The following is a 14,374-nucleotide window of genomic DNA, read 5'->3' as shown; positions in this document are numbered from 1 at the left end:
ATCTACACATCATCAAACATTATATACATTTGGTTTATATTCAACTCCTCTGGCAAATAGATGCATCAACCTTTTAACAATGAGTAGCGAGATTCTCTTCCTCTGAAGATAAAAATGTGATTTTGATTCTTTTTATAATATTATTACTAAGTAATAATATTATTTCCTGGAAACAACTCATCTACGTTCATTAAAAAAATTTAAAAAGAGTTTTTATGTTACATTAAAGAATTTTCCCATTTAAAGTTTAATTAAGTTTTATTAATTTTAGAACTAGAAAATTTTATTAAATTAATTTTAAATAATTTTTCACTCTCTCAGAGATTGTTAAATCTCTAAAATTGAGTGTTTTTTCCCACCCTGTAACTGCAGAGAGTAATAGAAGCAGTTACTCCAACACAGCAGCTTTTTTTTGTGTGTGTTCGTCTGTAAGTTGAGTGTACTTTTCAAAATAGTTCACGTATTAATTTTACTTGTGTTGGTAGAATGTTTCACTTATCCATGCTTTTGTTTCTCAGATGGTATTCTTTCAAGTTGTATGATCTTGCCAATTTACTCTATTTTCTTTTTAAAAAAATTGGATTATATATCAACAAGGTCTTTTATTGTACCTCCCTCTTTGATCCTTTGGTTCCCTGTGCAGAACATTTGAAAAACTTTGAAGACCAACCTGTAGTTGACAGGCTCCATTTTACAAAGCCGACGAAACGGGTTTCGAAGTGGAGGGGCACAATCGTCTATTTTCAAAAAAGGTCCTTTATATCTAGAATTTTTTTTCAAAACAAAAAAAGGTCTAAAAGAAAAAAAGTGTGTGTGTATGTGAAGAGGGGGGGGGGGGTGAATTTAGGGGCAAAGTGTGTGTATGTGTGTTGTCGGCCCTGTTTTATTGTTTCTTCTCTGCCTTTCTTGATACTAAAGATTGAAAGAAAAGCATCTAACCACACTTGCATAAACTGTTTTTTTTGCATTTAAAAAAATCTTGTATTTGTAGTTGTTATTATTTAATTTGATAGTGCTGTTTTTTCGTGGTCGCCTTCTTGCAACATCGCACACTGTTGTAAGCCCAGCTAAAAAAAAAATCTTGCAAGTTTTTAATGGACATTGAATCAAACTTAGCCAATAAGCATGACTTATCATTTTCTGTTACAATTTTAAAGCACTTTAATCTTGTACATTTGCACTCTGGTCTAGCCCAGTGAAAAATAAAACCGCGTCCCACATGGGTTCCGCGTGGGTTCCGTGTGGGATTGATGGGATTTACGTGGGACGGATTTTCCCATGTGGTATCCGTATGGAAATTTGTCACCTTAAACCCATGTGGGTAATCCCACATGGGTTACATGTGGGAACCATATGGTATTTACACACATGGGAAATCCCACGTGGGTTTTCTGTGGGATTTGCATGGGAATTAATTTGAAAGCTGGAAACTAAAAAAAAAACTTTAAAAAAAAAACAAAAAAAAATTTTTAAATCGACATTGCATTGCGTTACGTTTATATTGTGTGAAAATACTTTATATTAATATAGAGAATGGTAAGCAAGTATGTAAGTACCACGAATAATGTTTATCTTTCTTTACAGAAATAAGATTAAGATTTGTGCAAATAGACGTATTATTAGGATGATATAATAGTTATTTGAATATAGATCTTGAGTAAATTATTTGCAAACAATTAACTGATGCAAGTTGAAATGTTGTCAAAAACCAATCTTGCATGCATGGGACACTGCAGTATCCCACAAAGAAATGCAGGTTTGAAAGTCAAAGAATTCCCAATTTCCTTTATTAAAAAAAGAAAAAAATAGGATGAAGATGGGTTTCTGTAACTTTTTTTATGCTCCAAAACTTTTAACTTTAGATATAATAAGGTACTTAAGACTTAAGGGACTTACGACTACATTGAGGAACAAAAACAGGATATTTACAGAAACTTTTCAATTTTTAATCTGGAGTACCACAGTGTTATAGAGAATAGAGCCTCTGGGTCCAGTTTTCAAAGTAATATGATCTAAAGTAATGTTTGAATAAAATAATATGCTTTATAATGCATATAGTTATACATATAGCTCCTGATAGTTAACTATATGTATAACTAGTTATACATATAATTTGTTATAAAAACTTATTTTTTTAAGGTTATACTTGAACAAATTAGTACCAATTAATTCAAATTCAAGATTTAGTTAAAGTTCAAGTTAAAGTTCTTATTTATTCATTGTTTTTGTTAATTTTATATTTATTTGTTCAAATTAATCAGTTAGTACTATTTTTTACTACAGTAAGAATGTTTATCATTGTTGAACGTGATTTTATTAGTAACTTAATTTTATTTTCAATATATTTTGACAACACCCTTTATATTTTAAATGATGACAGCTTCACTTTTCTATTGATGTTAAATTTATTACGTTTCAATAACTCAGATTGAATCTTAATTGAATTATTGTAAGCTTTGTAGAGGTTTGTTGTATATCAAATGGTGTTGTAAATAAAGTAAAAATAATATATATATATATATATATATATATATATATATATATATATATATATAACATTGAAACAATAAAATTGATACAAAATTTCACTTTAAAACGAATACCATTAACATTGTGATGATAATAGCATTAGGAAACTAGTATTTATGTATTATTATTATACTATAAATAAATAGTTTTTTAATTCATTTTATAAAATAGAGACTAATAACTAATAATTAATGGAAATAAATACAAATTATAAAAATCATGTAAACTTCATTTATTATTTCTAAATACTATATTAATGTTAGTCTACAAAGTTAAAATCAATTTAGAGCATTGTTATTAGTTCTTTTGCGATTCGCACTTCTACTTCTGTCTCTCAAATTTATAAAATAGGTGGTCAAAGCTTGCTCAATAGGTAGGTTCTCAGCATAACAATGCTTTTTTCTTACACTTTCTAAATAGAAATATGGCAAATTGATTACTTATTTTACCTAAATCATAGGGTCATCTATGCATAATGATGTCAGATGATGACCCGGTTTATTGAACACCTTCGCCCTTTATCAAACTCAGTCAATTTTTTACCATCTCCCATTGAAAATGATGTCAGCTTTTGTTATCATATTATGATGGTATATCTGAATTGTTAATATAAATGTAAAAAATGCATATACCATCAATTTGTTTCTGGTTCAATTATACATTTATTCTCAACAGTACTAAAAGTAAAAAAAACAAACAAATTGTTCTTTCAGATAAGTAAGCTAATTTCTGAATTTAAATTGTTTTTCCTATGATCCTCTACAGTTTTAAGCAACAAAAGCAAGAAGTTTTTAGACCACATTGTTGGTGTAAATACCTCTAAAACCTGCTCATAGCTAGCATTAATTGTTTTACTTTTTTTTAAATAAAATATTTTACTTATTTTTTTAATTCAATTTTTTAATTGACATTATTTTGGTCCCAACATCCCCTCCCCATTGTCAATTATTGTTAAACTCACACTGCCCCTCTATCTACTGGCATCATTTATGGATGATCTCATAGCCTAAATACTATATATATATATATATATATATATATATATATATATATATATATATATATATATATATATATATATATATATATATATATATATATATATATATATATATATACATACAACCCGTAGATGTTGTCCGAAACTTTTTTCCATATTTTGTTGACAAAAAGTAAAAATTTAAATGCAAGACCAGAATTATTTTTTTTTGTTAATTGATAGACTACCTGCCCCAACCAAACCCTCAGTCGATGTAGCAACACTCCCTTGCGGGTCAGGCTAAAAGATTGTAGATGTAGCAGCACTCCCTTGCGGGTCAGGCTATTTGTCAGTCGATGTAGCAGCACTCCCTTGCGAGTCAGGCTATTTGTCAGTCGATGTAGCAGCACTCCCTTGCGAGTCAGGCTATAAGATAGTCGATGTAGCAACACTCCGCGCATGATTTACAGTAAAAAAATAAAATAAAATATAAACATTTTATTAAAAAAATTGAAAATAAAAATATTTTATTAACAAAAATAAAAATAAAAACATTGTTTATATTGTTAAAAACATTCAGAATGTTTTTAAAACATTCTGGTCAATTAAATTTGCGTTTTTGTGGGTTTTTAAAAAACGATTTATTTGTAATTAAATTAATGGTTTTTACTTTCGTCCAACGCAAATGTTGGACGAAAGTCAAAAGTAATTAAAAGTGATGTGTGTGTTGGCGTAAGAATCACTTTTTTCCTTCCGCTCTTCCCAAAGACAACAAACTACAGATCTATATATATATATACATATATATATATATATATGTATATATACATATATATATATATATATATATATATATATATATATATATATATATATATATATATATTATTAACAATACTATTTGATATACAACAAACCCTTACAAAGCTTACAATAATTCAGTTAAAATTCAATCTGAGTTATTGAAACGTAATAAATTTAACATCAATAGAAAAGTAAAGCTGTCATCAGTTAAAATGTATAGGGTGTTGTCAAAATATGTTGAAAGTAAAATTAAGTTACTAATAAAATCACGTTCAACAATGATAAATATTCTTACTGTAGTAAGAATTAGTACTAGTTAACAAATTTAAACAAATAAATATAAAATAGTGAAAAAACAATGAACAAATAAGAACTTGAACTTGAACTAAATCTTGAATTTGAATTAATTGGTACTAATTTGTTCAAGCATAACCTTAAAAAATAAGTTTATATAATAAATTTTATGTATAACTAGTTATACATATAGTTAACTATCAGGAGTTATATGTATAACTGCATGCATTTTAAAGCATTTTATTTAATTTATATATTACTTTAGATCATATTACTTTGAATACTGAACCCAGAGACTTTATTTCCAATTACACTGTGGTACTCCAGATTAAAAATTAAAAAGTTATTGTAAATATCCTGTGTTTGTTCCTCAATGTACTTTGTAAGTCCCTTAAGTTTTATGAACCTTATTATATATAAAGTTAAAAGTTTTAGAGCCTAAAAAAAGTTACAGAAACCTCCCTATCTCCCCCCTATTTTAATTTTTTTTTTAATAAGGAGAATTTCAATTTCAAACCAGCATTTCTTTGTGGGACACTGCAGTGTCCTATGCATGCATGCTTGGTTTTCGACAACATTTGAACTTGCATCAGTTAATTATTTGCAGATAATATACTCAAGAACTATATTTAAATATCATATGAACATGTTAGAGAATGTTCATATGATATTTGAACATCACAAATTTAATAATATTGTTGTGATATGTTATATAAATAATACCATAATAGATTATGATATGAAAATAAGATAGGATTTGAAGGCAATGATCAAAGAATAAATTTACTTATAGAAATTTAGATGTTTGTTTTTTAGTTTCAGAATATTATATTATGTGTGACCGCGGATTCTATAATAACAGGCCTTGACATTGCGCAACAAAGTTGTTAAACTGAGGGCCAATTCCTAATACTGTGTTTACATTTTCATCTTTTAACATTAGATGAAAGTTTGTGTTCGCGCTTTTTTAATAAATCTTTAAAATTTGATTGGTTTATAAATTAGATTAGAAGCAACGACCTTTAAACCCACCATTTGTTTTAAAAAATATTTCGCCTAGTTGTTTAGCCACACCAGCAAGTAAAGTTAGAAAAACTGTAACTTCAAGCGGTTTTCGAAGCATTTTACCAGATGAGTTAAATGATTTTTTAAAAGAGGATGAACTTAGATTTGACGATATTCAATCTTTGTTAAGTGATAATGACGATGTTATTGTTTTCCAGCTTAATAAAAAAAGTTTACACATTCGATCAAAAGTGTACAAACTTGGTGTTCCATTATTTATTTTAGTAATTTTCAATGATTATTCATTTGTAGCTAACCATAATGGCACAACTTGTAATATTTCATCTTTAGCTGTAAACAAATTAAAGTTAATAAAAACAAAATCAGCTTTATTTGAAGCAGTTAGATTTTTAAAAAATAAAGAAAGTTCGCTTCAGTCAAATATTCTATTCGAACACCTTAATGCTATGAGAAAAGTTAATGTTGGTGAAGTTTTATATACTTCAGATATATGTAGAGCATATGAGTATTTTGCTATGCAACGAAGTTTATATGATTGTTTGTGTATTGACTACAAGTTGCCAAGTATAAGGACTTTAACACGATTGACTTCAAAAATAAGCTCAATGGAGGACCTAAGTTTCATAAATAGTATTTTAATGAATTTAAATCCATTGAAAAGAACCTCCATAATACTAATTGATGAGGTCTATGTCAAAGCTTCATTACTTTACCAAAGAGGTGCTTTGTTTGGTCAAGCAGTAAACTACCCTGAAAAGTTAGCTAAAACAATTTTATCATTTATGATTAAATGTCTTTTTGGAGGTCCAGAATTTATATGTAGAGCTCAACCTGTTGCAAATCTTTCCTCTGAATTTCAGTTTGCTTAATGTCAACAAATTGTTGATACGATAAATAATATTGATAATAGTAAGACACTGGTAATAATTACTGATGGTAGCCGTGTAAATCAAAGATTTTTTGGAATGTTTAAAACAGTTGATAGTAAACCATGGTTAACAATATTAGGTATATATTTATTGTATGATTATGTGCATCTCTTAAAATCTATACGAAACAATTGGTTGACAAAAAAGACTGGCGAACTTCAATTTTTGAACAATAAAGAACTGGCTTTGGCTAAGTGGAGTGATTTAGAAACTTTATATAAAACTGAGTGCAATAGTCTTTTTAAACTCTCTAAACTTACAGCTAAATCAGTTTATCCAAAACCAATAGAGAGACAATCTGTAAAGTTTTGTTTGTCTGTTTTTTGCGAAGAAACAGTAGCTGCATTAAGAATGCATCCAGAGATTGAAAGTAAAGCATTTGAAGGTACTGCTGTATTTATTGAAAAAATAATTTTTTTTCGAATGTTGTTAATGTCAAAGCACCTGGTGCTGGCATTCGGTTTAGAAATGAATTATGCGGTTACAACTGCTACGAGATATTGCTGAACTGTCAAATTTTATGAAACCTACAGGTAGGCGTGTAAAACAGCTTACGCTAGATACTAGCAATGCAATAGCGCATTCATGTTATGGCTTTATTGATCTCGTAGAAAATTTGTTGAGTAATGGAGCAAAGTATGTCTTATTAGGTCGGTTTTCAACAGATCCACTTGAAAAAGCTTTTTCTAAGCTTCGACAGGGATCTAGAGGTACATACTTTATAAACGCTAAATCTGTAATTGAAAAAATTAATATTCAACATACTAAATTGATATTGCAACTTGACATTCCTGTTGATGGTATCGATGGTCATAATTGTGACATGTTTTAGAGATATTTCTACTGATGAAAAAGAACTTCTGGATAATATATATGATCTTGAAAGCTCAGTTAGAAATCTACATTAGTGGCTATAGTTTGCATAGCTAGCTATGTGCAAAAAAGTGAAATAAAAATTTATGATGATTCTACCAATTATTATTATAAATATGGAAGTTATCTGTATAGCCTAAACAGAGGTGGACTTGAAATTCCTTCTGATACTCTTTTCTAATGGTCTATATTTTGCTTTTTTTTTTTTTTCAAGGTGCTACTGACCCTTTATGCAGAACATTTTGTGTTACTCAGTTTCAGTTCATTGCTGCTAAATATAAATTTAAAATCACAAAAAAACAATGCAGAGTACATTCTAATATTCTGCCAAAGAATTACTCACTAATTACCACTCCCAAAATACTAAAGCTATCATAATTTATGTGAAAATTACTTTTGTAATTTATTACGCTATTTACTTGTTATGTTTTTTATTTTCTCATTAGCCTATATGTCTCTCAATATGTTTGGATTTGTAAATATTTACCCTGTTGAGATATATTGATAAAACTTTTTTTTGCTTGAATCAATTTTTGTTGGTGTTTTTTATTGTTGGTGATTTTTTTGTTATCATTTTTAGCAAAAAAAATTAAAAATACAGTTATCTTTCTAATATATATATACTTTGTTATGGTTCTGCTTGCTATTGATACTATTTAATAATACATAAATATTCTTAATGAAATTTGAAATACGAAAAATATGATTATCTTTTAACAATTTTTTGGTTTCTTTTTATATTTCCGTCTTTACTAGAGATTATTATTAGAAAACATAGACTGCCATTACACCCTACCTAATATAAAAATATATCAATATAAGTAAAAGTGAAAGTTTAATCGACCTTCAGTTTTTACGGCATTTTGCGCGATGTCAAGGCCTGTTATTATAGAAAGCCGTGTGTGTGACGAAAAAGTAAAGATACTTTTGCATCCAGCGGCTATTGCACCCAACATCTACATCATTAAAAAAGTAGGTTTTTACATTTTTGTTTTTGTTTTTTTGTTTAACTACTTATCCTAATTGATCACTTTTTTTCAGGATTCTCCTCATGGGTTCAAGCTTATTACGCATAATATGTGTTCAATTACCAATAATACGTTAGTTATTGTAAGTAATAAATTAAGAAATAATTATTTGTGAAATATTGTAGTCATTAATGACTTCAACCTGGCTAATAATTAAAATTGCTCTCTTTCTCTCTCTCTCTCTCTCTCTCTCTCTCTCTCTCTCTCTCTCTCTCTCTCTCTCTCTCTCTGTCTCTCTCTCTGTCTCTCTCTCTTTCTCTCTCTCTCTCTCTCTCTCTCTCTCTCTCTCTCTCTCTATATATATATATATATATATATATATATATATATATATATATATATATATATATATATATATATATATTTATATATATTTATTTATATTTTTTTTTAGAAAATGTTTGAAGAAAGTTAGAAGATAACTAAAAATCTTGGTATTATGCAAGCCGAAGCGATTTAATTAAATAAATCGACAAAAAACGGCGTGTAAATTGCAAAAGAAAAAATAATTTTTTTAATATTCATTTTGGATGTATTGTTTAATAGCATTTATTTTAAAATAAATTCATTTTGCAACACGTTTTTTAATTTTATAAAATTTCGTCATAATAGTTTAAGGTAAATCCCACATAGGTTATAGGTGGAAAACATCACATGTTAAAGATCAAAAATGCTGCACATTTTGAATACCAAATGGGATAAAGTAGCAGATACCAGATTAAGTAAAGCCTCTCTGAAAGCTTCGATGATTAATTTTAAATTACTATTTAAGTAACTTTTAAATTAAAAGAATTTTAAAAATTATCATAGAAATAATAATAAAAGTATTGACTACATAGAAATATTATAAAAGTATTGACTACTTTTATACCATTTGGATTAAAATATGTGGCATTTAAGATCTATAACATGTAGTATTTTCCACCTATATCCCATGTAGGATTTACCACATAAACCCATGTGGGATTTACCATATGAAACCCACATGGGACAAAATAATAATCCCCATATGGGTTACATATGTTAAAAACCCACGCGTATCCCATATGGGATTTACCATATGGAATCCATGTGGGATTTACCATATGAAACCCACATGGGACAAAATAATAATCCCCATATGGGTTACATATGGGAAAAATCCACGCGTATCCCATGTGCGCTTTTTCACTGGGAGTTGTGTGATTTGAAAGTTTGTGTTTTTTTTAGTTTTTCTTTTAACCTTCCAACTTTTTTTTAATTTTTTTTGTTGGTTTATTTGTAAGTTTGACGCGCTCACCGAACTCCGACATCTTCGGTGTTGTTATTCAGCGTTGCATTTCATTGGATTCTTGAATGACGTGACGTAAAATATCGTATGAATATAGTGACTGCTTTTACTTTCAACGGACTACACCTCTTTTTCCATCGGACAGGTTTTTTTCTTAATAATATTTCCAAGGTATATTAATAATTTTTTAACTTAAAAAGTAGTTTAGTATATACTATGTATGACTATATATAGAATAGCGGCAATAACTCAAAAAATTACAAAATGTGACGCTTTTTCGCTTGTGGTCTTCATATATTTCTGGCTACCGCATATCGCAAAATATCTGGCAACCCTGTCTCAAAGTTATTTTTTTAAAACTAAAACACTAGCTTGTCTACCAATGTTAAAATGAGCAAATGCTTCAAAAGTGCCAAATTGAAGTTGTGTAAGCGAGACTTAATGACCTTTCGGTATCCGCTCCCATACGGATAGTTGAGCGCCAAACCAGCCACAAAAGTTTAAAACAATTAGTTTATATTAAAAAATGATTTTTGTTGTGTTTTTTTGCAAACACCAATAAAATAAATTGTTTTTCTAAAGTAATTGCAATCCAGTTCTTAAAATTTTTAAGTCCACTGAATTGCAATTACTTTTAATTTCTTAGTTTAGTGACTTTTGTTAAAAACTTTTAAACTTTGCGTCTAAGTTATCTCATGTCAACATATTTGTTGTATAAGCTGGTTTGGCGCTAAGTCATCCATAAAGTCATGCTAAAAGACTTATTACGAAAAAATTTGATTTTCGAACTGTTTTTTAATTAAGGTAAAAAAATAGTGTCGTTGTTATGGCGGTATTAAGATTCAATAAAATTTAGTATAATGAAGATCTATAGTAAATTTTCAAAAATGATTTTGAGAGTTTGTAAGTTTCTGATTTTGGACAAAACAAGAAAATTATTATTTTTTTTCAAAAAATGTCATATTTCTGAGGGGTTTTCCACCTTGATTAAAATTTATATTAAAAATAAATATATGTTAATACAAAGTAATCGTTTGGACATTTAAAGGGTTTCAGTAGAAAAAAAAAAAAAGATCCAAAAATTTTTGTCCACCATATGACTAATATCATAAACACGAAATGAGCCGCAGCCTAAAAGTTTCTTTTCCTTATATCTTTTTAAAAAACGCACGAAAATATTAAGCCTACAAAAAGCCAACGTCATTTTTGGTGTAAAATTAAGGTCATTCCTGAGGTAAAATTAAGGTCACTTCTACCAGAAGTGACTTTACTCTAGAAGTTTTAGTGTAAAATCCTGATGTAAAATTAATGTCATTATTAATATCATTATAATTAACTGAAAAGTTTAACATGATTATGGGTTCAAAACAAAAGTTTTGTTTAATAGCAAATCAAATAAGCTTCCATGTTTTGACATTTCTTCGAAGAAAGCTTCAAAATACAAAACTTTGATAAAAATTAAACTTGCGATTTATTACTACTTGCGCATGCTATACAGTTGTTATATTAATTTTTTTAGAAATTAGCACAAAAATCAGTTATTTAAAGTAATTTATTTGTATCTTATTATAAATAGTTTTTTTCTTTAGCGTGGTTTACTTCTGTTATCAAACAAAAGCCGTTTAGGCGTACACCAAATGTAATCTAAAAATCGAATAACCCTCCATTTTTGAACATATCGGATTAATGGACTTGTTTGCATTTTATACTTAATGTTACAAAGAATGTCGCAAAACCAATCAAACATAATAATCCGAAAAAACAAAATTGTCAACAAATTCCAGGGGGTAATTGTTCCTTTACTGTGATGCCGCAAAGTGTTTAAGGCTTGTTCGCAATGATCAGGCTCGTTTAGTCGATAACAGCAACCATTATACGGTGCAAAATATGCAGTAAAAAAATCTTTAGGACTTTTTTTAAAAAGTGCCCAGTAATCCGGATAACAGTTGCTTAGCTTAGCTATAGAATCGATATAAGTATAAGCTTCAACTAAAGTTGTGATCCTTCTTGAGGTTGTTTGAAAGTACTGTTCCCAATATTTTTTATCTTCTTCTATTACTCGAGTTCTCTCCTCAAAAGTTGCTAGTTTTACATGACCAGCGATTACTCGAACTACCCATCTGGATGTCATTTCAGCCATTCCAGGAATAGAACCAATGACTGGTCTAGCGTATCCAATGTATGACAATGAAGTGTCATTGACATCATAAACAAGCTTGTAAAGATCAGAAAAATTACATTTGTAGGCATCTGGCAAAAATGGAAAGTCAACTTGGTATCCAGTACACTGAATGATAACATCAACCTCTACGCTCGTACCATCGGCAAAAAAAACTTTTTTTTCTACAACTTTATCAATAGGGCCTTTAGGAATAACTTTTTTGTAATCGATATAATCCAGTACATGCGCATGTTTATTAATAAAGGCATGAAAAAACTGGTTATTGCTTCTAAACTCAGGTATACCATGGCCTTCATAAGCCAACAAAGATCCGCTGGTGGTCCATCGACATATCCACGCTAGCCCTAAACCAAGAATATAAACTTAAACGAATTTGTTTATTTTTATCATTTAGCTCCCAAAGGGCTATTATAATTAAGGAGGCTACTTATTTTTTTGTTTTACTTTAAATTAGGCTGAACTAAAAGTAAAAGTATTTTACAACAATACATGCACAATCATACCTTAACATTGCACTTATTTTATAAAATGTCTCTAACCTGGTTTTCCTTTTGTTTGAGGTGATATAAGTTTCAAAGCTCTCGACGAAGCTTTGTCGAGTGCTTGCGGTTCACGGTGTGGGAGCAGTTTAGCATACTTTCGGAAAAAGTGTTGACCACGAGGAATACACCAAACAATTGATTTAACATGGGGATACCACTCATCCAAAACATCACTAGATGTTTCTCCACCACCCAAAACCATAATGCGTAGATCTTGATGCTCTTTGCGAAATTCTTTTAAACACCCTGAGTGAAGGAGCTCACCAGTGTAGTTTTTAAATAGAGTTTCTTCTAATTTACGATTAGCTTTTTGATGAACACCCGTGCAGATCATTAAATTTTTTGCGTAGTATGTAAAATTTAATTCAGTACAAATAATCCACACTCCATTTTCTTTAAATATTTTTGAAACTCGGCAGTTAAAATGAATTTTTTTTCGTAAATCATGTTTCTTAGCATAGCTATTCAAGTATTCCCATATATCGCTGTGTTTTGGAAAGTTACCTATTTTACATGGCATGGGAAAGTCACTTATTTCTGTAACAGAACTTGACGAGGTTGTGCATGTATTTTTCATTACTGTAACAACGTTTGGATCCGGACTGAAGTTCCAAACTCCTCCTAAATCATCTCTCGTTTCAAGAACTCTCACTTGTAAGTTTTCTTCTTTTGCATATTTACAGGCAAGAAGACCAGACCACCCCGCTCCAATAATAACCAAATCTAATGTTTCTTCGACTGCATTAGCCATTTTATCTACAATTAAAAATAATCAAAAAAGTTTTAGCTTTTTATTATATATGCAAAATATTCTTAGAAATCTATAGCAAGTAAACAAAATTTGTAAAAGTAATATTTGAAAGAACATTCAAAAATTACTTACATCTTTATTGAGTAGTTTTTTATATGGATAGTTTTTTTGACAAGTTACGATGTGTATGTTACAATTAAAAATACTGGGAACCACCAATGCTTCTTCTCCATTCAATATAATTCTTTTATCCATTGTTTTCAGCAAACGAACTGTGTGAAAGTTTTTGTCAATTATGTTACATGAATTGTTTATAATTTTGCAAAAAATTCAAACTATTTAGAGAAGCTAATAAATCTATTGAAATCTCATGAAAGATAATTATAATCCCTTAATTGCTTTTTTTTACAAAAATTATAAACAGGAGATTAAAATATTCATTGTTAAATCCTTCAAATTTTGTTGCAGAACAATATCAATGTAAGACTAAACAAAGTTGTTGAGTATCTCAAAAACTATTTTTATATCTTCAAAGGTTAACGCAAAACTGATCTTTAACAATATGTATGTCATGTTCTATATATTAAATTAAATTATAAACTTTCAGTCTTTGAATTTAACAAAATATTTAATAGATTTTAATGCTTTTTATTAAATAACTAAATAAACGCAAACGTTTTCTTCTGACCATTAATGGCGTTTTTGTTACACTTGGTAAAATGCAAACTAGAAGTTGTTAACCGAACTTTTTGCAAACGATCATCTTAATGGTAGTTGATGACTTAACAATTTACAAGATCGAGTCTACACTCTTCCCCAACCCTTAGTCAATATTTGTACATTTATTTATGCTTATCCCGATAGACAAGAAATGTATTTACGCTTAATAATATATAAAATATTTGTAAGTAAATTTAAATAAAACATTTGTGGTTCTTAAAACACAATGTTTGGTTAACAAAAAGTTTTGTACCGGTTCGCAGACAATATTTTACGACTACTGAAACTAATTATAGCACTTTACGAAGCACATTTTTATAATTCCAAGTCAAAATTATTAGTTGTATTGTTTCTTAGGAATGCTAAACATTTTTAAAATTACCTTTGAATTACCTATAAACAAAACAAAAAGTTTAATTTAAACTTACGGCTTTAATAATCTATTTT

The 14,374-nt window shown here is 28.8% G+C and overlaps 2 protein-coding genes across 2 annotated transcripts; one reads left to right on the top strand and one right to left on the bottom strand.

The window, feature by feature from the left end:
* Positions 1–1,331: 1,331 nt before the first annotated feature.
* LOC136086082 (uncharacterized) lies at positions 1,332–9,040 on the top strand. Its single transcript, XM_065808351.1, has 4 exons — positions 1,332–1,356; positions 1,531–1,544; positions 5,617–8,544; positions 8,857–9,040. The coding sequence occupies exons 1-3, from the start codon at positions 1,332–1,334 to the stop codon at positions 6,499–6,501; spliced, it is 924 nt and encodes a 307-aa protein (XP_065664423.1). The 3' UTR covers positions 6,502–8,544; positions 8,857–9,040.
* A 2,230-nt stretch (positions 9,041–11,270) lies between these two features.
* LOC100204446 (dimethylaniline monooxygenase [N-oxide-forming] 2) lies at positions 11,271–14,166 on the bottom strand. The gene is made up of 3 exons (XM_065807162.1): positions 13,340–14,166; positions 12,454–13,212; positions 11,271–12,258 (listed from the first exon to the last, which is right to left on the bottom strand). The coding sequence occupies exons 2-3, from the start codon at positions 13,205–13,207 to the stop codon at positions 11,318–11,320; spliced, it is 1,695 nt and encodes a 564-aa protein (XP_065663234.1). The 5' UTR covers positions 13,208–13,212; positions 13,340–14,166; the 3' UTR covers positions 11,271–11,317.
* Positions 14,167–14,374: the final 208 nt, after the last annotated feature.

Source organism: Hydra vulgaris, chromosome 10 (genome assembly GCF_038396675.1).
Source record: "Hydra vulgaris chromosome 10, alternate assembly HydraT2T_AEP".
Classification (NCBI taxonomy): Eukaryota; Metazoa; Cnidaria; class Hydrozoa; order Anthoathecata; family Hydridae; genus Hydra; species Hydra vulgaris.
The sequence above is the reverse complement of the archived record's forward strand: the minus strand, read 5'-3'. Positions and strand labels throughout refer to the sequence as shown.

Excerpts from the sequence above, each read along its gene's own strand:
- LOC136086082 (XM_065808351.1), top strand. The coding sequence starts at position 1,332 with ATGGGTTACATGTGGGAACCATATG.
- LOC100204446 (XM_065807162.1), bottom strand. The coding sequence starts at position 13,207 with ATGGCTAATGCAGTCGAAGAAACATTAGATTTGGTTATTATTGGAGCG. Across the intron at positions 12,259-12,453 it reads TCAAACAAAAGGAAAACCAG|GGCTAGCGTGGATATGTCGA; the intron begins GTTAGAGACATT and ends TTCTTGGTTTAG.